Source organism: Eleutherodactylus coqui, chromosome 8 (genome assembly GCF_035609145.1).
Source record: "Eleutherodactylus coqui strain aEleCoq1 chromosome 8, aEleCoq1.hap1, whole genome shotgun sequence".
NCBI lineage: Eukaryota > Metazoa > Chordata > Amphibia > Anura > Eleutherodactylidae > Eleutherodactylus > Eleutherodactylus coqui.
Window position 1 is genome coordinate 173337521 of NC_089844.1, and position 26825 is coordinate 173364345.

The 26825-nt window shown below is 44.7% G+C and overlaps 2 protein-coding genes across 2 annotated transcripts in view; both read left to right on the forward strand.

Annotated features, from left to right (window-relative positions):
- Positions 1 to 4003, forward strand: part of LOC136577201 (uncharacterized) — a 58873-nt gene extending 54870 nt beyond the window's left edge. Inside the window, exon 9 of the mRNA XM_066577001.1 lies at positions 3440 to 4003. Within this exon, the coding sequence (XP_066433098.1) occupies positions 3440 to 3454 (15 nt within the window). The 3' untranslated portion in view covers positions 3455 to 4003. The remainder of the gene's footprint in view (positions 1 to 3439) is intronic.
- A 7182-nt stretch (positions 4004 to 11185) lies between these two features.
- On the forward strand, positions 11186 to 12103 carry LOC136578022 (taste receptor type 2 member 39-like). The gene has a single exon (XM_066577929.1). It carries the CDS (start codon positions 11186 to 11188, stop codon positions 12101 to 12103), a length of 918 nt encoding a protein of 305 aa, XP_066434026.1.
- Positions 12104 to 26825: the final 14722 nt, after the last annotated feature.

The following is a 26825-nucleotide window of genomic DNA, read 5'->3' on the forward strand; positions in this document are numbered from 1 at the left end:
ACATTCTTTTGGTCCGTCATAGGAAAAGTAAAGGGGTCACAATTTGATTATTCAATGCTAAAGGCAAAAGTAAGTGCACTACTTCAATCTAATTCTCTAACTTCCCGGAATCGTACAAACATGAAATTTGGTATGAACACTCTATAGGTGCTAAAGAGGAAAAGTAAAGGGGTTACAACTCGATTATTCAATTCCAAGTGCAAAAGTAAGTGAAACCCTATATACCAAATCTAATTCTTTAACTTCCCGGTGTCTTACAAGCTCAAAATTACTGGAAAACAACAGGTCCCTGTACCAGATTAAATCCAGCGAAGCCATGTATATGAGCTAGTATAATATAAAATAATACAATATCACATGTCACAATAGAAAATAATATGCTATAATACGTTAGGAAAGATAACACAGGTCTGCAAAAAAAACTTTTTTAAAAATTGTTTTGATTTTGTTAAATCATCTTTATGTAGTTTTTTGCACATATTTCAAAAATGACATGGGTTTTTTCCTATCACGTAAGGCATGCCTACAAAATAAAGTTGAAGTATTTGGAAAAAATACAAAAAACGGAAAAATTTTTATTTGTTTTTATTATTTTAACATGAAGTAAAAGCAAAAAAAAAACAACAATACCTAGCTAAAATAAGCATAATAGTGATACACATGTGTTGCAAAGTTATTATATGTCTTTGTAAAAACGTTTTCTTTTTCCATCAAAGCTTCTTTTGGTACTTTTTCGGCTGTGTTCTTGTGAATTTTCCCTTTTTAACATCCAACAGTAGTCTGCCATCATGTTGACATTCCATCGACCTTGGTATCTGCGCTCCATTTCTTTTAGATCTTGATGGAAACGTTCTCCTTGTTCCTCACTTACAGCCCCAAGATTTTCTGGAAAGTAGTCCAGATGTGAGTGAAGGAAATGGACTTTGACACTCATGTTGCAGCACAAGATTTTGTAGTGTTGTAACAATTCAGCAACCAAAGTTTTGTAGTTTGGGTCTTTTTTATTTCCAAGAAAGCCTGTTACAACAAGTTTAAATGAATTTCAGGTATTTTTTTCTTCCATTTCCATTTTAGTGACAAAGATTTCATATTTTAAAAGTTTTCTTATGTCAGGCCCAACAAAGACTCCCTCTTTCAGCTTAGCATCTGATAGACCAGGAAACTGTTCACAAAGATACTTGACACACTCTCCTTCTTTGTGTAATGCTTTCACAAACTGTTTCATTAGTCCCAATTTGATATGAAGTGGTGGAAGTAAGATCTTTTTAGGATCCACTAAACTTTGTCTTTCAACATTTTTAACTCCAGGAATAAGAGCCTTTGTGATTGGCCAGGTCTGCTTGACATAGTGTTGTTTCCTGTCACGGCTATCCCATTCACAGAGGAAGCATGGAAACTTTGTGTAACCACTTTGTTGACCTAGTAACATGGAAATAACTTTCAAATCCCCACAAATGGTCCATTTATGGTCAGAGTAGCTGAGCTTATTAAGAACAAACCCAAGATTTTCGTAGCATTCTTTCAAATGGACCGAGTGTCCAACAGGCACAGAAGCATATTGGTTACCATTAGGAAGAAGTACGGCTTTCAAACTCCTTTTTGACGAATCTATGAAAAGTCTCCATTCCTCTGGGTCATACGTTATGTTGAACATTTCCATGATTCCAGGTACATTGTTGCAGAAAACTAGTTCACCCTCTTGTGTAAAAAAGGGGACAAATTCCTTTTCTCAAAGTCGGTACCATGAAAATGAAACACCGGAGGCTAACATATGTCTTTCTTTAAGTCTAGACCCTAACACTTCCGCTGAATCCTTTGGTAGGCCCAGATCTCGTACTAAATCGTTCAAGTCTGATTGAGAAAAAAGTTCAGGGTCATTGGTGCCTGGATCATAGCTGTCATCATTATCGCTGCTACTATGTGACATTTGGTCTAAATCGTCTAAAATATTGTCCAGGGTATCCGGAGGTGAAGAAATAGGCAAGTCAGGTCCATGAGGAACAGGGCGAATAGCCGAACGCATGTTGGTTGGGGATGAAATGTCCTTCCTGTTTTTTAAATTGAAACCTTGCACTGAACAAGAGCAAAAATAACAGTCATCACTGTGATTTTTCGGCTCTCTCCAAACCATGGGTACTCCAAAACGAAATAATTTCTTCTTACCTTGAAACCATTGTCTCAGTTCTTCAACACACACAGAACACACTATATGGGGAGCCCAAGATTTATCTTGGTCCCCTAATTTCATACCAAGGTATGCAAAATACACCTTCTGAACAAAATTAGAAATGTTCCTTTGTTGCTTGACGGTATAAGACCCACAAATATAACAGAAACAGTTAGGAGAGTTGACACATCTTCTAGTAGCCATTTCTTCTAAATACCGTATCACAAAGCTGTTTGATGCGTACACCACAGTGGCTGGCTCCACACTGAGTCACTGACTGCAGTCAAGGTCACGCCTAGCAGACAGTTTAGATTCGTTGTCGTACGCGTACCGAACCTGAAAACCCCTGAAAATAAGAAAATTTCAGGTGAAATTTGTGACTTATTTATGGAATTTTTTCACTATTTTTACCGTAATCAGCACAAAAAATACTGTTAAATCCACTAATTAAATATACTACAAGTTTTTCATCGCAGACCTGTGTAATTATGTATAAAAAAATCTATACAACATAGGTATGTGAAAAAATAATACACTATATCATATAATTTATAATACTGAATTCTATATCATTATAGAAAATAATACACTAAAAAAGATGAAATATAACATAATGGAATATTATACAACATGTCATGGTATCTAAAATAATATTACATGATTTTATAGAAAATAATACATCATAAAATAGATAACACAGCTGAACATACTAGAAACATAACACAATAGTTCGGGCCTCATCTGTGGGAGATTTACTAACCAAACCTCTGTTTTCTAGTCGTATGAATTCCCCTACATATCGCCCCAAAATTGGAAGCAATAAACTCTGTTTACTGACCTGAAACACAAGAGCACAAAATCTGAGGTAGTATTTGATTTTACAGCAGAATGAGACTTTTCGGATTAACCCTCCCATAGGAGGCAGAATACAAACCCTGAGGGGCAAGCAGAGGTGGACAAATGTTGGTCTTGATGCAGTTATTGATCCACTGAATGAGTAGAATATTTACCCTGCAGCTGCACCTCTGGGATTGTCCAGTGCCATGACTGCGGATCAATATCTCGCCATCTATCACTTTCTCATAATGACCCATTCTTAGTGATAAAGGGACATGAGGGATGCAGAGCTTTAGCGTGTAGATCAGGGTCAGCACCTTATCTCATACCTTAATTACCATTACCCTATCCCTGGCTCTGAACAATGTTTCTGATGTAATATACAGATATATCATGATGACTGTAACTATAATCAGGTTCTCTTTCGTCTTTCAGCCATTGCTTATCTGAACCTGAATGGATCTTTTTTGGACCAGACATGTGGCCTCCTCTTGTTATAATGTTCTGATGTTTTCCACCCGGCTGTCTTCAAGATGCACTGAGAAATCCTGGAACTTTGTGAGGGCAGGAAAAGGATTTTTGTCCAAGACACCAAGAATTCAACTTAAAATATCAGAAATCAAAACTAAATAGACTTCTTCTGCTGACAAAAGATATAACCCAATAAACCTTTCTGTCCAATGACCCTCCCACCGGACAATCTGTAACTTCAGAGGAGGAGGAGGAGATGAGTTTTCCCCGATGTCTTCATCATATTCGGTACACCCACCATTGTTCCGATGTTATTCTATTACTTGATATTTGTTTTACATAATGGTTCCCATCTTCTTAGTGGCCATTTATGGAAGCCTTTTGGACTCAAGTTCAGCACAGTCATGACTCTAGATATTTTCCATCAGTTGAGTGTTTTGAGCCCTGACTCTTCACAGGTGGATGCTGAGGGCTGAGCCGGTGCTTTACTTGTACAGAGCAGGTCTTGTTATTAGAGTTTTACACTGATGCTTTTCTTCCAAATTCTTGCATTTCAATCAGTAATAAGATGCAGAAAGAGGGACTTCCAAAACTGACTGGTAGGGGTCTACTAAGTCAAGACGGCAAATCATTTCAGCCCATATCAATTTAAGGGGGATGAATTAGCTGTATGGAAATGGGTCGCAAAGTTGGCCCATCTGCTGAATCAGTCTAGGGTACTTTAAATGAAGGAAATGTTAGCGCAATATCGCTACTTAGTACGCTTTCAGGTTTCAAAATTCAGTTAGTACATGCTCGAGCATCGAGGAAGCTTACATATCTATCACACACATTGGTTGTGATTGAAAGACATCTAATTTAATAATTAAGAAACAGAAGTTTATATAGAAAGGCAATTGAAACAAACCTAAAAACATGTCTCACTTGTAAGAATTACAAATATTATAATTCATTATCATTGGTTATTAAAGTTAAACAAAACATTGACGTCTTAGTTAAAGGAAGGACTTCTTTTAGACCGATTAGAATCATTTCTCATGAGACTCCCTTTAAAATGGTCTTGAAGACGGCCTTGCATTCTTATAACATATAAGAAAGCCAGTGAATAGCTGTAAGAAGAGCGGGTTACAAAACATAAAATGGAGGACAGGAAATCCTATAGGTTTCCCTCTCAGAAAAAAACATGAGATGGCGTTAACTCTTATCTGCCCTTTTCTCACTGTAGACATGCTAAAAAAACCTGACTTTTGCCCTTATCCATTCTCGGCTCAATTATTGCAACTCGCTGCTGATCGGCCTCCCCTGCACTAAACTCTCCCCCTCCAATCCATCCTTAATGCAGCAGCCAGGCTCATCTTCCTGTCCAGACGCTACTCGGATGCCTCTGCCCTCTGCCGGTCACTGCACTGGCTGCCTGTTAAATATAGCATTCAATTCAAACTCACTACCGGAACCAATAAAGCTCTCCACAGCACCGCGCTACCCTAGATTGCTTCCCTCATCTCAATCCACCACCCAGCCAGGGCCCTCCGCTCTGCTAATGAAATCAGTGTAAGTGCCCCTTTAATTCGAACCTCTCATTCCAGTCTCCAAGACTTCTCCAGAGCAGCACCAGTCCTCTGGAACATGCTACCCAAAACTATCTGGGCAATACCTAACACACACAAATTCAGATGTGCTCTAAAAACACACCTCTTCAGGAAGACATACCATATCCCCTAAACCAAACCCATCTGTACTCCGCCTGATAAAATGCTCCCTGTCCTACTAACTGCAATCCCTGCTGGCCGTAATTAACTGCCCCCTGCAGTCATACCGCTTCAGCCACTATACGGCCTGACTACTGTCTATGTGTATAGCATCCCTCACTCTCCACCTCGCCATACCGTGCACATCTCCAGCCCCTTTACCTTCTGTATCACCCCATTATCTGTAGTATGTAAGCTCGTTAGAGCAGGACCCTCCCCCTACTGTTTCCATTAGTCAATTACTACATGTAACAGTCCCCTGTTTTGTAAGTGGAATATGTTGGCGCTATATAAAGATGATTATTATTATTCCTATCAATGTCTCAGATGGAACATCCGCCTTTTTCATCACCACCAGCAACATCTCTAGTATTCACTACTAGAGTTCTTCACTTTATAATGAATGGCCTACATCCTGGGTCTTCTATTGGTTTCTATGGTAGATGTCATGAGAGTCTAGACAGAACACATTGATTACACCATCACCGCAAACTTTAGATTGTCGACACAACAAAGGACATTGAAAAAGCCAAGTTCAGGTTGGCTGCACGCTTGTGTTCAATAGATGAAATGTCACGTTAACATTTGCAACGTCTGTAGGTTTCTTGACCATCTTCGGACATATAACGACTTTGTGCACTTGGGATTGGTGGAGATGTTCAGATATTTCATGGTTAAAATAAAACAGTAGGTGGCGCTGTATAGAGATTGTGTCATCTTCATTTACATGCCACATTTTCCAGAGGAGTCTTGGCAACTTGGCACTATCCACTTGACAAAACAATCCCCCCTCCATCAGCCAACCAGAAACAAGAACACAGAACAGCTGTCTGTACATGTATTTCTTTATGGCTTAACTTAGATCCTTACTCATGTCAAAAGACCTGTTAGAAGGTTGGACAGTGATGTCTACAGAAGCTACCTCTCAGTAGGTGGCGCTAGAAGGGCATTGTATCCTCTCCTATTTGCATACTAGATACAACATAAAATGCAATTTTTTTTATCCGTAGTGTGGATATTCCCCCCACTAATGGTTAATAGACCGCTGACTCCCACTTTGTGATTCCCACTTTCCTTCAGCTATACAGAGAGGAGAACCTACCAAAATTCTCAGTTCCATTTTTTGAACATAAAAAAAATCTACATTTTTGGGCGATGCAAAATTCCCCAGTGTGAATATTCTTAATGTTTGCATATAGTTTCTCCAGCTCTACCCAAACCTTCTCCCTAATCATTGCATATCACAGGCCCATGTCCTGTATAGCAGACGGAAAACTCAATACAATAGTTGGGATTCTTGTAGTGTTTTGCTATAGGCCAATCTTGCAGATGTTTAGTAGGCAGCTATAAGCTCATCATCCAGTAGAAGGAAGGTCAAATAGCCCATATCTATATATATATATATATAAAGACGAAAGCCCTCACTGACTGACTGACTGACTCACTCACTGACTCACCACTAATTCTCCAACTTCCCAATGTCGTAGAAACATGAAATTTGGCACAAGCATAGATTATCTCCAAAATAGGAAAAGTAAAGAGGTCCCAACTCGATTATTCAATTCCAGTGCAAAAGAATTAGCATCCAAATTTTACGTACGTAATCTAATTCTCTCACTTCCCGAAGTCGTAGAAACATGAAATTTGGCAAGAGCATTGATTATGTCATAAATAGGATAAGTTAATGGGTCCCAACTCGATTATTTAATTCTAAGCGCAAAAGAATTAGCGTCAAAATTTTACGTATGTAATCTAATTCTCTCACTTCCTGATGTCACAGAAACTTGAAATTTGGCATGAGCATTGAATATGTCATAAATAGGACAAGTTAATGGGTCCCAACTCGATTATTCAATTCTAAGCGCAAAATAATTAGCGTCCAAATTTTACGTACGTAATCTAATTCTCTCACTTCCCTATGTCATAGAAACTTGAAATTTGGCACGAGCATGGATTATGTCATATACAGCAATCACAGAAAATGGCCATTACTTACTGAATGAGGAGTGCATATAGATGCATCCTCTCACCATGCAGGTAGCTGACTACCAAATGGAGGAGCCAATGGCACCTGTGCAGGACACCGATAAGACAACCACTCACACTGCCTCTTAATAATGAGGGGGGTGGATGCTTGGCGTACACTTCCACACATAGTGGATGCAGGGTGCCAGACCATTCTGATATATGTAGTTCACCATGCAGACCAGCAACCTATTAATGACGCCATGATAATTCGGCGGGTTGCCATGCATTTCCATCAGTGAACCACATTGGTACTGCCACCCTGGGCTCCCCCTGGACTCTTAATGCCACGCTGCATGTGAATGATAGATAATAAATGCAAGACATTGGTTGAATGTTGGGCATTACAGGAAAAGTTAATGGGTCCTAACTGGATTATTCAATTCTAGCACAAAAGAATTAGCGTCCAAATTTTACGTACGTTATCTAATTCCCCCACTTAAAATTTGGCACGAGCATTGATTATTATGTCATAAATAGGAAAAGTTAATGGATCCCAACTTGATTATTCAATTCTTAGCGCAAAAGAATTAGCGTCAAAATTTTGCGTACGTAATCTAATTCTCTCACTTCCCAATGTCATAGAAACTTGAAATTTGGCACCTACATTGATTATGTCATAAATAGGAAAAGTTAATGGGTCCCAACTCGATTATTCAATTGTAAGTGCAAAAGAATCAGTGTCCAAATTGTACGTACGTAATCTAATTCTTTCACTTCCCGATGTCATAGAAATTTAAAATTTGGCACGGGCATTGATTATGTCATAAATAGGAAAAGCTAATGGGTCCCAATTCGATTATTCAATTGTAAGCGCAAAAGAATTAGCGTCCAAGTTTTACGTACGGAATCTAATTCTCTTCCCAATGTTGTAGAAACATGAAATTTGGCAAGATCATTGATTATGTCATAAATATGAAAAACTTATGGGTCCCAATTCGATTATTCAATTCTAGTGCAAAAGAACTAGCGTCCAAATTTTACGTACGTAATCTAATTCTCTCACTTCCTGATGTCATAGAAACTTGAAATTTGGCACTAGCATTGATTATGTCATAAATAGGAAAAGTTAATAGGTCCCAACTCGATTATTCAATTCTAAACGCAAAATAATTAGCGTCCAAATTTTTGTACGTAATCTAATTCACTTCCCGGTGTCATAGAAATTTGAAATTTGGCACAAGCATTGATTATGTCATAAATAGGATAATTTAATGCGTCCCAACTCGATTATTCAATTCTAAGCGCAAAAGAATTAGCGTCCAAATTTTACGTACGTAATCTAATTCTCTCACTTATAGCCGAAACGTTGCTGTCCGTGTTTTATCTGGGATATCTAATAAAGGTACGCTTTTTTCTACCTCTCTACTACGTGGTGGATCTCCTCCTTACATCAAGCACCTTTTGTACGTGCTGCTGGCCCCTCTGTTGTTGTTTGTATATTTGAACACCAGATAAACACCAGTACCAAATTAACTCATGCGAAGCCGGGTATATCAGCTAGTATACTCATAAATGGCATGAGATTCTGAATGTAAATGGGCCATAAATTGCTGGATACATTACTGGTAGCTACAGAAGGTCCTGTAAACCCTCCAGACTCCGTTCTGGTGACTCTGAAACATAAGAGTCTACACTAGGACAGCTGATGGCTTTATCAAACTCCTAGAAGGCCAATCTCCTGTGAGTCCAAGTGGCAGAATCATCTTGTATCACTTCCGTGCTGCATGGAAATTGGGTGCATATTCTGAATGTCAGGTTAACACATTTCAAGCATCTTGATTACAGAATACAAATGAACGGCTCTCTTATGCCTGTACTTCCTGCGGATTTCTTGGTGCCATCTGTGCATTACATCTTTCTATGGTTCCATTAGGACTTTTGCATCTACATCCTGCTGCAGTCTTGCATAACTATTGGAATAGGACTTGGTAAGACTTGGCTATTGATTACATGTTGCATTGATCTGAATGATTCATCAGAGATGACATGTATGGTGCAGACATGAGCAGTTGATACAACCGTGCTGCTTGCGCTGTGAACACTGCATCTATTTGATTAGAGTTTCACATGTTACAATGAATTCTGGACTTTCTGAATTCAGGCCTTCTTATACATCCAAATCTCAGTGGTGATTTTGGAGTGACCACAGTGTTTTAAGGAAAGCTTGCATTCAACCTCTGATGAGTTTGGTTATGGTCTAATCCATATCATCTAATCATGGATCCAGCTGACTAATCAAATGAAAGTAAAAGACTTTGACCAATCCACCCGGCTGATGACTCTGAAGACCAACTGTGAGACACCAGCACATGAATTTGACTGACAACGATAAACTTATCAAAAATCCCAAAGGAGATTTTCAGAAGTTTTAGCTTGTTGCCCACAGCTGGGCTCCCAGAGCATTGCTCACTTCACGGTTGAACATTTCATGTCTACTGCTCGTCCTCCTTCAGGCCGCACTCAAGACCACAACTCCAGACCTCTTCTTTTACAGAGGCTTATTCCATGTAGCGCTGCAGACTTCAACCATCTTTACCAGTGATGCCTCATTGAAAGTGATCCTCCACACGGGGACAGTTATGGTCCACCACGGCCCATTAGTACTTATGTTCATTGTCATCCTAAGTCTTGAGACCACTTATGGAGTATCTTCTAACATCTTCTTTACTGTTATTATGTTGATGGATTGGACAGAAGTGTCACTAAGAAAGTTGCTTAACACTCATTAATGTGTGGGCGAATAGGTGATGGGTTCTTCCATCATGACAGCGCTGAGACCCTGATGAGCAAAGCAGCCCTAAGTCCTGATGTCCCCTCCACCAGGCTTCACAGTTGGATGAGATTTTGGTGCTGGTAAGCAGTGTTCTTCCTCCAGCCATAGCATTGTGTATTTGTGCTAAATAGTTCCACTTTTGTCTTATTTGTCCACAGAACATTTCCCAGAAGGATTGTGGAACATCCAGGTGGTTTAGATTAAATGTTATTTTTGGCCAGCAGAAGTGTCCTTCGCTCTGTCCTTCCATGATCACTATTCTTGGTCAGTGTTTCTCTAACAATGAACACATGAACAGATGTTTCCACAGCCTGTAGACTCTTCTGTCTTTGCTGCTCCTCTTGGCTTTTTCCCACCTCTTTTAGAATTGCCCATTGCACCCTTGAAGTGATATAACAGGACTATCCTAGGAAGAGCGCAGCAGTTCTGAATGTTCTCCATCTGCAGATAATAACTGTGGATTGATGGACACTCAGGTCTTTAACATTTGTAGCCTTTAACAGCCTCATATGTCTCTATAACATGTCTTCTGAGACTTGCTTATAATGAGGTGCACTTCACACTAACCAGCCTTTCCTTCAAATAACAGATCTGTCAGTAAACAGTCCTTGTATGCTTTTATTTAATGGACCAAGCACCTGTGAAACTTGCACTTCCAGGATATATCTCAGCCTTCACAGTAGGATGTTTGTTGTTAGGTACAGCCAGCAACTGCTGGTGATGGTGCCATCACCATGATGTAATAGTATGTTAGTTCGCAGCATCCACTTACTGTGAAGTGCTTTTATGTCATGTGGGAGAGAATTGGAAAATGTCTTCATTCTTATGAATTCCGCATTATATAATGTACATTAGGGAAGTTATACATTTTATCATTTACTTCCCCTAACCTGTGGCCTCTGTCAGATGAGGACATGAGTTACACTGAGTCCTCTGTTACAGGAAACTTTCGACCATATCATTTGCATAAATTCAAAACTACACAACTTAGAACAAGAGCGATGGTTGGGCAGCGGAGGACATTTCTGTAGGTTTATTTCTGCCCTCCACGGTCCTAGTGAATATTGTGGGACAGTCTGAGCTTTGCTCCACATCAGCAACCTCCTTCACATCTTCATCGTCCTCCGTTCTCTGGACCTCAGTCGTTGAAGTCTTTGAGTTATGGCTTTTGCTGTTCCAGTAACTACAGTCTGTGTCTTTGTTTTTCTTCTGGAGTTAATGCCGGGAATATTTAGTAATGTTTTCATCATCAGGACCATTCTTATGAATAACAGCAGGACACGAGATATGAAAGTCATTGGGAACCTCCTGCTTGTTCTGGCCATCTGTACTCTCTGCTATTCCTGCATGGTAGTAATTAATATGTTCACCCTTTTCTTGAATGATTGGATTTACGTCTTCCACTATTTATTCTACACTGTTAGGTTCCTGCTTGTTTACACCACCAGCTCCACCTGTTGGTTCTCCTCCTGCCTCTGCTTTTTCTACTTTGTTAAGATCGTGAACATCGGCTCCGATGTCTTCATGTGTATTCAGATGAATATTAACAAAGTCATCAGCTGGATGATGGTTGTGTCAGCGCTGGTGTCGGCAGTGAGCAGTTCCTTGTATATCGTAGAACTGACAAAACAGTTTGGCCGGAACACTTCAGCCACCATTATCAACAACGACCGAGAACATGTAGAGAATCAAAGAATTAACCCAAATCTGTTTTACCTAATTAACTGTGCGCCAGTCTTCATCATGGTGGTTACGACCGTTTCAACAGTGATCACCCTTATAAAACATAGACAGAAAGTGAGCAGCAACTGGGCCACCTCCACCGGTATCAATATGTCCATCTACGGCAGTGCGATCTGCACTATGGTCTATTTCGTTGTGTCTTACAGTTTATTAGCAGTGATCTTGGTTTTGTATTCCCTGAGTATTTTTGACATCCAACACCCGGCATATTGGGTCCTGTTGGCATTTGTATATTTCATTCCTGTATCTCAGTCGGGTTTCATCATCTACGGCACCTCACACCTGAAGAAGGCCTGGCTACAGATGCTGTATTCTGTGAAATGCAATGGTTTGTGAGCACACAGCACTAGACAGATTCATACGTCCCATTCCTCTCGATAAAACATAAGTGGACTCTTCTTCTAGTGTCCCCATGTGGAAGATTATCGCTGTGATGAAGTTATCTGCTGCTTCCAGGTCCCATTCTAACATTCATCTAGATCTGAGCTCCGCTGTCCATCTTCAGTCTCCCCACTTGTTCTTTATTCCACCCAACACTTGAGCTTATTGATGAACTTCCTTGTTATTCACTGCAGAGTCTGATGATTTCATGGCTCTAAGATTGTTTCAATCATTGTAGAAAATTTTGGACACTTTGAGGCACATTTATCAAAGGATTTATGGGGCTTTTCTGGAGGGGGAGTGGCCGCCCTGACTGACAGACTTATGTGTAAATCAGAGTTCGGAGCTGACATGCATTTCTGTCTAGGTACACGGACCTGCCAGGAATGTGCTGAATACATGAAGAGGCCACCATACATTGTAATTGTACTTACCTCGACACATGAAATGCTGGTCTTAGTAAATTTCCTCTGTCGTGTTCAAGATTAGTTGAGACTACGTGGGTTTATAAGATTTGTTAAAACTCTGATAATGTGAGGTCAGGATTGTTACTTGCATCTGGTGAACACATTTAAGGGCAGTCATGCAAATTCTGGAAGTAATTCAATAGATTAAAGGGCTTGCCTTAGTGTAAGGGGGCAGCGCTGAATAGAGCTCCCCTTCACAGAGCAGTGGCATGCAACTGCTGGCAGATGTTGCCTGAAACCCGTGGCAGTAGGCCTCGCTCCCCCCACTCTGGGATCCAGCCTAGAGGAGAACCAGGGTGGTAAAGAAGACCACCATTTGCCAGTGTTGGTGTAAGGAGCGCAGTAGCTGGGACGGGGAGATGTGCTTCCTTTGTCTGTCATCGCCGTTCCATCCCGAATCAGTAGCACGCCACCACCTGCGACATTACCGTAGCAGTTATCTGCAAAGCAGCCCTCAAGTGTTCTGAAATCTGGAGCAGTGGGGATGCTCATGCACATCTCTGCTCCATTCACTGTCATGGGAATTTCGGAGATAGCTAAGTTCATGTGCTCAGCTCTCTCCAGCAGTCAATTGAAGCGAATACAGTGGCAGGGACGGCATTACGGTGGGGGGAAACTGGGCAATTTCCCAGGGCCCCCAGGTGGTATGAGTTGCCAACTGCATTAAATAAAAAAAGTAACTCACTTTCTCTCCTGCCCATTCTCTGCGTTCCTCCTCAGGAATTTGTCACATGACCAGTCCCTAGGCTCAGTCAATGTACAGCTTGGTACTGGCCGCAGCGGTGACATGATTGTCCTACTCCAGAAGGTAGGGGAGACTGAAACAGATTGGCGGGGGGAAGCGAGCAGACAAGCAAAGAGGGGGACGTGAGACTGGGGCAAAACAGGGATTATTAAAGACTAGGGACATGGTAAAGAGGGCAGCATTAAAAGCTGGGCGCATTATAAAAAACAAAGGGGGCATCATTCAAGACTAGAAACATGCTAAAAGGGGCCTTTTTTCAAGACTGAAGGCAGAAAGAAAGCAGGAATAATGGGGCATATGAGGGAATTAATAAAGACTGTAACCATAAGAGGGCTGACATGCTGAGGCCTTCTGTGGCTTTAACAATACGACACCCCTCCTTAGTGTCACAGAGCGCTTCCAGACATGGTGCCCTGCACCTCCTCTGCTCCCCCTCCAGGCCGAAAACTGAACCAGAGGAGTCTATCGCCCCGGCCGTGGGCTGCTTCTGTCAGAGAACATACAGATTAGGGACTTGTTCACCTGATCTTCTATAAGCTGAGCAATAACCCTGAGTTATGAGTATGGAGTTCAGCTCTGCAGTGCTCTGCACCCTGCCACCGGAACTGACTGAATGTGATTGGTAGTATATGTTAGTCTTTGGGCCCCACTTTTAATTTGGGCCACACTCTGTCTGAAACCAACTTTGTGCAGTGTAGGTGCAAATGTGTGTCCTCCGCTACCATGTACTTCAGGGCTACATTCCAGATATCCGCTATGTTCAGACCAGCCCTTTAAGGGTTTCCATACAACTGAGATCATGGTCTACTGAAGGAGGAAAAATGATTAGTGCAGCTGGATGGAGAAACGAGGAGGATCTCTGATCCTCTAATCCTCTACTGAGGACCTGGCCATTCCACAGGAGCAGCAAGGAAGTGTCTTCTCCAGGGCATGGACACAGGTGGAGCAAAGCATGATCTGAAGGAAAACCTCTGAGATTTTAATGTATTTTTTTTGCTTGTCACCCAACCATCAACAAGTAACACTTTAGTTTCCTCATTTTCATATATAATATATACATGATTATAGCTCATGAATATAGTCCTAGTTGTGACTTTTCTGCCTTTCCTTACCATTTTGTTAACCACCATCAATACGGCCATGTTTTTCAAGCAGCACTGTCACACAATGGATGGTCTTATTTCATTTGCATGTTTTCATTGAGTCGAGTCAGGGATTTGGGTTTCTTCTTAGCTGAAGTGTGTATGGAAAGAGTTGACTAAATGCGTACGGAGCTGTCCACAGTAATAATGGAATAATGAAGAGATTGCTTCCTGCGGGACTGAGGGGTAGGGAATGTTTGTATCGTCACCTTAATTCTTGTATTACCATACAGATACAACACAGCTCTGTGCCACATGGTCCACCTTGTGTACACTAGGCTCTGGATTAGATATGGCAGCATGTGGGTATTACAGAGCTGTGTCCTGTATAATGCACACATGGTGGGGTGGAGTCTGGGACCACATGGTTAGCACCTGAAGGCGGTGTGTGACCCCCTAGTGACCAGTGACTGTCAATTTGAGTTATCCTTAATGCTCAGTGAATACTGTGTGTATATTAAATTTGTGTGTTTACAATGATAAGGATTTTGGAGAGTGGAGAAACAAGAGTTAACAAAAGTCTGCCTGATAACAGCCCTATTCCCTCATTGGCTGTCAGAAGCCTTGTTGCTCATTGGCCATTCTGCTGGATGGCAACAGCTGTGGCATTGGCTGGAACACAGTGGAATAACAGAGAGAGAAGGGCCGTGATTGGGTGAAAATAAGAGAAAGTCCCGCATGGGCTGGCAGATAAAAAATCAGTCAATAAAATCAGTTAGTGAAGAGTTAGTCAGAGGAGCAAGCAGGAGGGAGACTCCCTCACAAGAACTCTGTTCATAGCGGGATAAAGCCTGGCTATCGACTGGCATCACAACAGACAATTATCACCATTGTCCCTACTCAATTGCGAGTAGCGGTTTTAATATTTTACGCCAATTCTGTCAGTCGCCACCATTTTGACTGCTAAATTCCCTCCTCTTTCTCTCCGCGCCTTGCCAGGTATTTGCAATGGGAAGGGGCAGAACAGGGTGAGAGCTAATGGCTAATCTTCGCCCCATCCCACCCACTCCCATGACTGGCTGCCGACAAGGGGCAGAGAGGGGGCAGGAGCTTAGCACACTAGCTCCCGTCCTGCCGAGAGCCAGCAAGGGGGTGGGGAAGGAGGAGGCAGTTTAGCAGAGCTAAACTGTCTCCCCCCGCCCGATAGCATTGCAGGCTCTGCGTAGATGCACCAGGCCATCTGAACGGGCGTAGAAACATTAGAATTGTGCGCCTGTTCACGCGTTTTTACGGCAAATGTAAAAATGCCTACGCCCAAGTGAATAAAGCCTAAAGGTGATTTTTTTCCCTGTCTCATTTCAGCATGTTTTCTCTACTGTATAACCTCTATTGTACATGAATAGTAAAATTAATAAAGCTGTGATATTCTAGTGAGAGACGTTCTTATCATGAGGTCTTCGTGGTGTAACTCTTTGTGGTCCTTATCGTTACTTTCGGTAGCTGAGACATGACTAATGGGTTATGATTAGAGATGAGCGAGCACCAAAATGTTCGGGTGCTCGTTACTCGGGACGAACTTTTCGCGATGCTCGAGGGTTCGTTTCGAATAACGAACCCCATTGAAGTCAATGGGCGACCCGAGCATTTTTGTATTTCGCCGATGCTCGCTAAGGTTTTCATGTGTGAAAATCTGGGCAATTCAAGAAAGTGATGGGAACGACACAGCAACGGATAGGGCAGGCGAGGGGCTACATGTTGGGCTGCATCTCAAGTTCACAGGTCCCACTATTAAGCCACAATACCGGCAAGAGTGGGTGCCCCCCCTCCCAACAACTTTGACTTCTGAAAAGCCCTCATTAGCATGGCATACCTTAGCTAAGCACCACACTACCTCCAACAAAGCACAATCACTGCCTGGATGACACTCCGCTGCAACTTCTCCTGTGTTACATGCTGCCCACCCCCCCCCCCCCACGACCCAGTGTCCACAGCGCACACCAAACTGTCCCTGCCCAGCCTTCAGCTGCCCTCATGCCACGCCACCCTCATGTCTATTTATAAGTGCGTCTGCCACAGGAAAAGCAGGCACACACTGCAGAGGGTTGGCATGGCTAGGCAGCGACCCCCCCCCCCCCATAAAAGGGGCGGGCCGATAGTCCACAATTCTGTACAGAAGCAATGAGAAATCCAATCCTGTGCCACCTCCATCTGGAGCTGCACACGTGGGCATAGCAATGGGGAACCTATGTGCCACACACTATTCATTCTGTCAAGGTGTCTGCACGCCGCAGTCAGACCGCGTTTTTTTATAAATAGTCACAGGCAGGTACAACTCCGCAATGGGAATTCCGTGTGCACCCACAGCATGGGTGGCTCCCTGGAACCCACCGGCGGTACATAAAAATATCCCATTGCATTGCCCAACACAGCTGAGGTAGTAATGTCGTGCTTAATGCAGGTGGGCTTCGGCCCACACTGCATGCCCCAGTCAGACTGGGGTTCTTTAGAAGTGGAAACAGATGCATTTACAACTCCCTGTGGACCGACAGCATGGGTGGGTGCCAGGAAGCCACCGGCGGTACATAAAAATATCCCATTGCAGTGCCCATCACAGCTGAGGTAGTAATGTCATGTTTAATGCAGGTGGGCTTCGGCCCACACTGCATGCCCCAGTCAGACTGGGGTTCTTTAGAAGTGGACAGATGTAGGTTAAACTCCGTGTGCACCTACAGTATGGGTGGCTCCCTGGAACCCACCGGCGGTACATAAAAATATCCCATTGCATTGCCCAACACAGCTGAGGTAGTAATGTCGTGCTTAATGCAGGTGGGCTTCGGCCCACACTGCATGCCCCAGTCAGACTGGGGTTCTTTAGAAGTGGGCACAGATGCATTTACAACTCCCTGTGGACCGACAGCATGGGTGGGTGCCAGGAAGCCACCGGCGGTACATAAATATATCCCATTGCATTGCCCAACACAGCTGAGGTAGTAATGTCGTGCTTAATGCAGGTGGGCTTCGGCCCACACTGCATGCCCCAGTCAGACTGGGGTTCTTTAGAAGTGGACACAGATGCATTTACAACTCCCTGTGGACCCACAGCATGGGTGGGTGCCAGGAAGCCACCGGCGGTGCATAAAAATATCCCATTGCAATGCCCATCACAGCTGAGGTAGTAATGTCATGTTTAATGCAGGTGGGCTTCGGCCCACACTGCATGCCCCAGTCAGACTGGGGTTCTTTAGAAGTGGACAGATGTAGGTTAAACTCCGTGTGCACCTACAGCATGGGTGGCTCCCTGGAACCCACCGGTGGTACATAAATATATCCCATTGCAGTGCCCTACTCAGCAGAGCTAACGTCAGATACAATACAGGTGGGCTTTGGCCCACACTGCATGCCCCAGTCAGACTGGTAATATGTACCTTAACAGTAACCTCGTTGGTGGTAATGTGGTGGTGACTGCGGACCTAGTAGCGCGGTTTTATGTAGTTGGTTTTCGGAATGTGGCCAGGATTAAGTGGGCCGTGGCGGGGGGATGGTGGTGGTGCTCTCTTGTAGTGTCGTTAAAGGTGAAATTCTTGGACTGCCACCAGACGGACCAATGCAAAGGTATTTGCCAAGAATGTTTTCATTGTTGGAGGAGGAGGGGGATGTTTTGGAGGCACTATGTGTCCTCTCCACGTGTCCGTGGTTATATGCACCTTAACAGTAACAGCGTTGGTGGGAAATGGCCTCGCCGCCATCATGTCTTTGTGAAGCCTCTGTTTCCACACCCCAGTGACATACCATTAGCTGCGGTATAGGCAGAGCCCCGAATTATTAACATTTCAGCGGTAGCATTAGGGACAGGCCCCACTAACATATCACTAGCAGCAGTATAGGGGGAGCGCAGTCTTAGTTCCATTTCAGTAATAGTAGCACTCAAAACAAGCCCCAGTAACAATTCCCATTGCAGCAGTATAGGAGGAGCGCAGTCTTAGTTTCATTTCAGTAATAGTAGCACTCAAGACAAGCCCCAGTAACAATTCCCATTGCAGCAGTATAGGAGGAGCGCAGTCTTAGTTCCATTTCAGTAATAGTAGCACTCAAGACAAGCCCCAGTAACAATTCCGAAGCAGCAGTATAGGAGGAGCGCAGTCTTAGTTCCATTTCAGTAATAGTAGCACTCAAGACAAGCCCCAGTAACAATTCCCATTGCAGCAGTATAGGAGGAGCGCAGTCTTAGTTCCATTTCAGTAATAGCAGCACTCAAGACAAGCCCCAGTAACAATTCCCATTGCAGCAGTTTAGGGAGATAACAGTCTCTTTCACATTTCAGTAGCTGCAGTATAGACAAGGCCCCAGTTACATTTATGTAGCAAAAGTGTAGGCCAACCCCACACACCTTTCTGTACCATGAGTGCAGGTGAAGAACATAGAAATTACAATGATTACACTGTAGGTGAGGGCCCAAAAAAATTGGTGTAGCAACAGTACTAATGTACCTCAGAAAAAATTGGCCATGCCCAACCAAGATGGCAGGTGAAACCCATTAATCGCTTTGGTTAATGTGGCTTAAGTGGTAACTAGGCCTGGAGGCAGCCCAGTTTAACGAAAAATTGGTTCAAGTTGAAGTTTCATCGCTTGTAAGAGCATTGAAACGTATAAAAATTGTTTGGAAAAATTATATGAGTGAGCCTTGTGGCCCAAAGAAAAATTGCCCGTTCGGCGTGATTACGTGAGGTTTCAGGAGCAGGAGCAGGAGGAGGAGGAGGAATATTATACACAGATTGATGAAGCAGAAATGTCACCGTTTTGGATGGTGATACAGAACGATGCTTCCATCCGCGGGTGCAGCCTACGTATTGCTTAGGTATCGCTGCTGTCCGCTGGTGGAGAAGAGAAGTCTGGGGAAATCCAGGCTTTGTTCATCTTGATGAGTGTAAGCCTGTCGGCACTGTCGGTTGACAGGCGTGTACGCTTATCTGTGATGATTCCCCCAGCCGCACTAAACACCCTCTCTGACAAGACGCTAGCCGCAGGACAAGCAAGCACCTCCAGGGCATACAGCACGAGTTCAGGCCACGTGTCCAGCTTCGACACCCAGTAGTTGTAGGGGGCAGAGGCGTCACGCAGGACGGTCGTGCGATCGGCTACGTACTCCCTCACCATCCTTTTACAGTGCTCCCGCCAACTCAGCCTTGACTGGGGACCGGTGACACAGTCTTGCTGGGGAGCCAGAAAGCAGTCAAAGGCCTTAGAGAGTTTCCCCTGCCTATGCTGTACATGCTGCCTGATCTCCCCGCCTCCCCTGCTACCTGGCCCTCGGAACTGCGCCTTCTGCCACTATCGCTGTCGGATGAGAATTTTACCATCAGCTTGTCCGCCAGGGTCCTGTGGTATAGCATCACTCTCGAACCCCTTTCCTCTTCGGGTATGAGAGTGGAAAGGTTCTCCTTATACCGTGGGTCGAGCAGTGTGTACACCCAGTAATCCGTAGTGGCCAGAATGCGTGTAACGAGAGGGTCATGAGAAAGGCATCCTAACATGAAGTCAGCCATGTGTGCCAGGGTACCTGTACGCAACACATGGCTGTCCTCACTAGGAAGATCACTTTCAGGATCCTCCTCCTCCTCAGGCCATACACGCTGAAAGGATGACAGGCAAGCAGCATGGGTACCCTCAGCAGTGGGCCAAGCTGTCTCTTCCCCCTCCTCCTCATGCTCCTCCCCTCCTCCTCCTCCTCAACGCGCTGAGATATAGACATGAGGGTGCTCTGACTATCCAGCGACATACTGTCTTCCCCCGCCTCCGTTTCCGAGCGCAAAGCATCTGCCTTTATGCTTTGCAGGGAACTTCTCAAGAGGCATAGCAGAGGAATGGTGACACTAATGATTGCAGCATCGCCGCTCACCATCTGGCTAGACTCCTCAAAGTTTCCAAGGACCTGGTAGATGTCTGCCAACCAGGCCCACTCTTCTGTAAAGAATTGAGGAGGCTGACTCCCACTGCGCCGCCCATATTGGAGTTGGTATTCCACTATAGCTCTACGCTGCTCATAGAGCCTGGCGAACATGTGGAGCGTAGAGTTCCACCGTGTGGGCACGTCGCACAGCAGTCGGTGCACTGGCAAATGAAACCGATGTTGCAGGGTGCGCAGGGTGGCAACGTCCGTGTGGGACTTGCGGAAATGTGCGCAGAGCCGGCGCACCTTTCTGAGCAGGTCTGACAAGCGTGGGTAGCTTTTCAGAAAGCGCTGAACCACCAAATTAAAGACGTGGGCCAGGCATGGCACGTGCGTGAGGCTGCCGAGCTGCAGAGCCGCCACCAGGATACGGCCGTTGTCACACACGACCAGCGGCGCAAGCCAGCGGTCGGTCTGCTGTGTCAGACCCTGCAGCAGTTCGTGGGCCATGTGCCTCTTCTCTCCTAAGCTGAGTAGTTTCAGCACGGCCTGCTGACGCTTGCCCACCGCTGTGCTGCCACACCGCGCGACACCGACTGCTGGCGACATGCTGCTGCTAACACATCTTGATTGCGAGACAGAGGAGGAGGAGGAGGGTGCTTTAGTGGAGGAAGCATACACCTCCGCAGATACCACCACCGAGCTGGGGCCCGCAATTCTGGGGGTGGGTAGGACGTGAGCGGTCCCAGGCTCTGACTCTGTCCCAGCCTCCACTAAATTCACCCAATGTGCCGTCAGGGAGATGTAGTGGCCCTGCCCGCCTGTGCTTGTCCACGTGTCCGTTGTTAAGTGGACCGTGGCAGTAACCGCGTTGGTGAGGGCGCGTACAATGTTGCGGGAGACGTGGTCGTGCAGGGCTGGGACGGCACATCGGGAAAAGTAGTGGCGACTGGGAACTGAGTAGCGCGGGGCCGCCGCCTCCATGATACTTTTGAAGGACTCCGTTTCCACAACCCTATACGGCAGCATCTCAAGGCTGATGAATTTTGCTATGCGGACGGTTAACGTTTGAGCGTGCGGGTGCGTGGCGGCGTACTTGCGCTTGCGCTCCAACAGTTGCGCAAGCGACGGCTGCACGGTGCGCTGAACTACACTGCTGGATGGGGCCGAGGACAGCGGAGATGAGGGTGTGGGTGCAGGCCATGAGGCGGTAGTGCCTGTATCCTCAGAGGGGGGTTGCATCTCAGTGGCAGGTTGGGGCACAGGGGGAGAGGCAGGGGTGCAAACCGGAGGCGCTGAACGGCCTTCGTCCCACCTTGTGGGGTGCTTGGCCATCATATGTCTGCGCATGGTGGTGGTGGTGAGGCTGTTGGTGTTGGCTCCCCGGCTGAGCTTTGCGCGACAAAGGTTGCACACCACTGTTCGTCGGTCGTCAGGCGTCTCTGTGAAAAACTGCCAGACCTTAGAGCACCTCGGCCTCTGCAGGGTGGCATGGCGCGAGGGGGCGCTTTGGGAAACAGTTGGTGGATTATTTGGTCTGGCCCTGCCTCTACCCCTGGCCACCGCACTGCCTCTTGCAACCTGCCCTGCTGATGCCCTTGACTCCCCCTCTGAAGACCTGTCCTCCTGAGTAAGCGTTGCACACCAGGTGGGGTCAGTCACCTCATCGTCCTGCTGCTCTTCCTCCGAATCCTCTGTGCGCTGCTCCCTTGGACTTACTGCCCTTACTACTACCTCACTGCAAGACAACTGTGTCTGATCATCATCGTCCTCCTCACCCACAGAAAGTTGTTGAGACAGTTGGCGGAAGTCCCCAGCCTCTTCCCCCGGACCCCGGGAACTTTCGAATGGTTGGGCATCAGTGACGATAAACTCCTCTGGTGGGAGAGGAACCGCTGCTGCCCAATCTAAGCAGGGGCCCGAGAACAGTTCCTGGGAGTGTTCCCGCTCCTGAGCAGGTGTCATTGTAGTGGAGTGAGGAGGCTGGGAGGAAGGAGGAGCAGCAGACAGAGGATTCGGATTTGCAGCAGTGGACGGCGCAGAACTGCGGGTTGACGATAGGTTGCTCGAAGCACTTTCTGCCATCCAGGACAGGACCTGCTCACACTGCTCATTTTCTAATAACCGTCTCCCGCGTGGACCCATTAATTGGGCGATGAATGTGGGGACGCCAGAAACGTGCCTCTCTCCTAATCGCGCAGCAGTCGGCTGCGACACACCTGGATCAGGAGCTCGGCCTGTGCCCACACCCTGACTTGGCCCTCCGCGTCCTCGGCCGTGTCCACGTCCTCTAGGCCTACCCCTACCCCTCAGCATGCTGTATTACCAGTGATTTGATTTCACAGGCAGGAAATAAATTGGCGCAAGACTGCAGGCCAAATATAATTTTTTCCCTTTTTTGAAAACGAAAGGCCCCACTGCCTCTAGTGAATGAATAATCTAAGTTTAATAACTGTGCTGTGGCCCTGCTAATGTGTCACAGAACGTGAGGGTAGCAGAGTTGTTATAACTCTGGCAGAGCTGGTATTTTTTTCCCAATTAAGGAAAGCAAATGGCGAAGCCAGCAGTAAAACGTAGCTGGGTGCGTCTGATTTTTAAACGTTGCACACGCAGCCGACACGTGTCCACCGCCCTTTGACGGACAGAGGCAGGACAAATAGAATTATTTTCAGTTTTTTTCCACCAAAAGGCAGCACTGCGTATATTCAATGAACATGAGAAGTTTAATAACTGTGCTGTGGCCCTGCTAATGTGGCACAGAACGTGAGGGTAGCAGAGTTATTATAACTCTGGCAGAGCTGGTATTTTTTTCCCAATTAAGGAAAGCAAATGGCGAAGCCAGCAGTAAAACGTAGCTGGGTGCGTCTGATTTTTAAACGTTGCACACGCAGCCGACACGTGTCCACACTCCACAGGACGGACAGAGGCAGGTCAAATAGAATTTTTTTCACTTGTTTTACAAGCAAAAGGCCGCACTGCGTATATTCAATGAATAATAACTGTGTTGTGGCCCTGCCTACACAATTCTTTCCCTGCAGTATCAATGGAGGGTGCAATGCTCTGCAGAGGCGATTTTGAGAAGAAAAAAAATATGCAGCACAGCTAACAGCAGCCAGCACAGTACTGCACACGGTTAAATATGGCCCTAGAAAGGACCGTTGAGGTTCTTGAAGGCTACACTCACTCCTAACACTCTCCCTGCCTATGCAACACTTCTGTCCCTAATGCCGGGTGCAACGCTCTGCAGAGCCGATTTTGAGAGAAAAAAAATTGCCACTGCTAACAGCAGCCAACACACAGCTATCAGTGGCCCTAATAAGGACCTTTGGGGGTCTTGAAGCCTACACTAACTACCAATTCTTTCCCTACAGCAGCTCCGGTACAAACAGCACTGTCCCTCATCTAACTCACAAGGCATCTGAGGCGAGCCGCGGGAGGGGCCGACTTTTATATTAGGCGGACACCTGATCTCCCCAGCCACTCACTGCAGGGGGGTGGTATAGGGCTTGAACGACGCAGGGGGAAGTTGTAATGCCTTCCCTGTCTTTCAATTGGCCAGAAAAGCGCGCTAACGTCTCAGGGAAGGAAGTGAAAGTAACCCGAACACCGCATGGTGTTCGTTACGAATAACGAACATCCCGAACACCCTAATATTCGCACGAATATCAAGTTCGGACGAACACGTTCGCTCATCTCTATTCTTCACCATTAGGTATATATATATATATATATATATATATATATATATATATATATATATATTATATATATAGACTATAGTCACATTTGGGTAGCTTAGATCATTAACCAAGTCCTACCAGCATAATCTGCGTCCCTATATGAGGTATCCCTAAGACCCAATGATTACGAATATTTAGAGTACAACTACTCTAGTATAACTGCATAGCACCCTGGGATTATAGCCACTCCCACCCCATGAGTTTATCTGGATAGGCATTTCTTTTGGAACATAGATACATGGAGTGTAGAGAGGTGTATGGGGAACTAAGAGCCAATTGTTGTATGCATTAAAATGTTGGCTGTAGCTGGTTTATCCCCATCATTCATGACCCTCACATGGTTAGGACAGTAATGGCGTATCTCTAGGTCAATAATTAAGTATCTTGGGTTCGTTAGACCTTTTTTGTCTTTTTTCCGTTATGTTTGTTTCTATAGAGCGGGTTCCACAAGGGAAATGTTAACAATACATTATTAAAGGTTAGATTTGATTAATTCTATAGTTGGTTCTCAGCAGTGATTAGTCTATGAAGTGGGGAAGTCATCTGTCACTGTGATTCAAAAAAACAGGTGGGCTGCGCATGACAGCGTGCAGGAGAGGTTTTGTCATGCGCGGTACAATGTCGCTGTGATACACAGCAATAGGGCAGTTCACCGGCGGCTCCACAGCGGTAAAACGCTGTGTGACTCACGCTGTGTGTTACACTTGCGGCTGAGTGAGCCCAGCATTGGGCTGTGTTCATGTTTTTTGTTTCATTTTTGAACCACAATTTGAAAAAAAACACATTGAGAAGCTGCCTGCGGTTCAAGAAACGGAATACAATGTAAAAACGCTTGTGGATTACAATACATGCATTTCTTTCTATTTTAAACTGCACGCAGATTTTTAATGCATTTTTTACTTGTGTGTAAAGTGTGCAATTATATACAGGAGATACCCAGGTTATACCAGCATGCTCTATATCACTATATACAGGGAGATGTATACATCTCCTGTAGTGATATCGACCATGCTGGTGAACGGCTGGTTTTACATCTGCATTGGACCCTCTGGCCGGAGCTTCTGTCACAGATTTGGCTCAAAATACTGGAAGAAAAAGCTGGTCAGAAAATGGACAGACCCCATGATAGTCAATGGGGTGTGTCTGGTGCTGTTCGGTTCCGTCCAGACGCAAACCCGTTTGGCCGTGGGGATTCCTCTTTCCTGCTCCCCGAATGGAACCGAAAAGTGGAATCCCCAATTCCATGTATATTGTGAGCTGGTATAACCTTATTTGCATCTCTGTGCCTTTGCTTGAATTTTAATGCAGCAACCACCAAATGTGCCTTCTCCAATGGATTCTACGGACTCGATTTTGTTTTCCTGGTTATTTCTAACAAGTAATTCCCACTAGAAGAGGCAAACTGAGCGCTAGGCATTTGTGTTTCAAGACTGCTTTTAACCGCAGTCTTACCCTGGTGGAGCCATTGGCCCATTGTGTCCTTCCTAATTCCGCCTTGGAAGTCCATGTGGATAATGATCTGTCTGCAGACAGGAATACATGGAGCAAATTTATGAACACATAGCAACCAATCACAGAGCAGCTTTCGTTTTACCTCAGCACTAAGAGGATAACCCCTTAGTGACGAAGCCTGTTCGCGCCTTAGTGATGGAGCCAAATTTTGGAAATTTGACACTTAACATATCATAACTCCGTAAAGGCTCTGCATATCCAAGTGATTCTGACATTGTTTTTTTCGCCACATGTTGTACTTCATTTAGGTGGTAAAAATAGACCCATATAATTTGTGTATATTTATTAAAAACGCCAAAAATGGGAAAATTTTGAAAAAATTGTCATTTTTTCATTTTTTCAACTGTAATATTTCAAATATGTCCAACCATACTGTACAAATTTTTGCTAAGATATATATTTCCATCTGTTCACTTTATTCTGGATGCACGTTTGAAAAACTTTCTTTTTTTTTTTTTAACCATTTAGGAGATATATAAATTTAACATTAATTATCAACATTTTGAGGAACACTGTTTTCCGGCACCAAGCCAAGACTGCAAAGGCTCATAGGTGTCAGAATTATAGATGACCCCATTTTAAAAACTACACCCCTTAGTGTATTCACTAAGGGGGGTCAGGAGTATTTTCACCCCACCGTTTCTTTTCAGGAATTAATGCAATTTAGAGTAGAAAAAATAAAAGGTCATATTTTTGCAAATACGTAATTTTTAACAGAGGATTTTTTTCTATAGTACACATGAAAATGAGGATTTACACCTAAAAATGTATACCCCCATTTGTCTTGTGTTCAAAAACATATCCATTGTGGCCCTAATCTTCAGTCCGTATGTACAACAGGTCAAAAACCGAAAGGAGCAGCCGGTGGCTTTCAGATCAGACATTTTGCTTGAAGGCGTTTTAGGCCCCATTGCTCACTTGTAGACCCCTCGAGCGGCCAAAACGCGGAGGACCCCCACAAATGACCTCATTTTGGAAGCTAGACCTCTTAGCGCATTAATCTAGGGGTGTACTGCGTATTTTGACTCCACCATTATTAAATGAGTGAGAGTCCGCACCGAGTAAGACAGGATACACTGTGAGAGTCTGCACCTAGTAAGACAGGATACACTGTGAGAGTCCGCACCGAGTAAGACAGGATACACTGTGAGAGTCTGCACCTAGTAAGACAGGATACACTGTGAGAGTCCGCACCGAGTAAGACAGGATACACTGTGAGAGTCCGTACCGAGTAAGACAGGATA

What these genes read in the sequence shown, in the direction of transcription:
- LOC136578022 (XM_066577929.1), top strand. Translation starts at nt 11,186, where the DNA reads ATGGCTTTTGCTGTTCCAGTAACTACAGTCTGTGTCTTTGTTTTTCTT.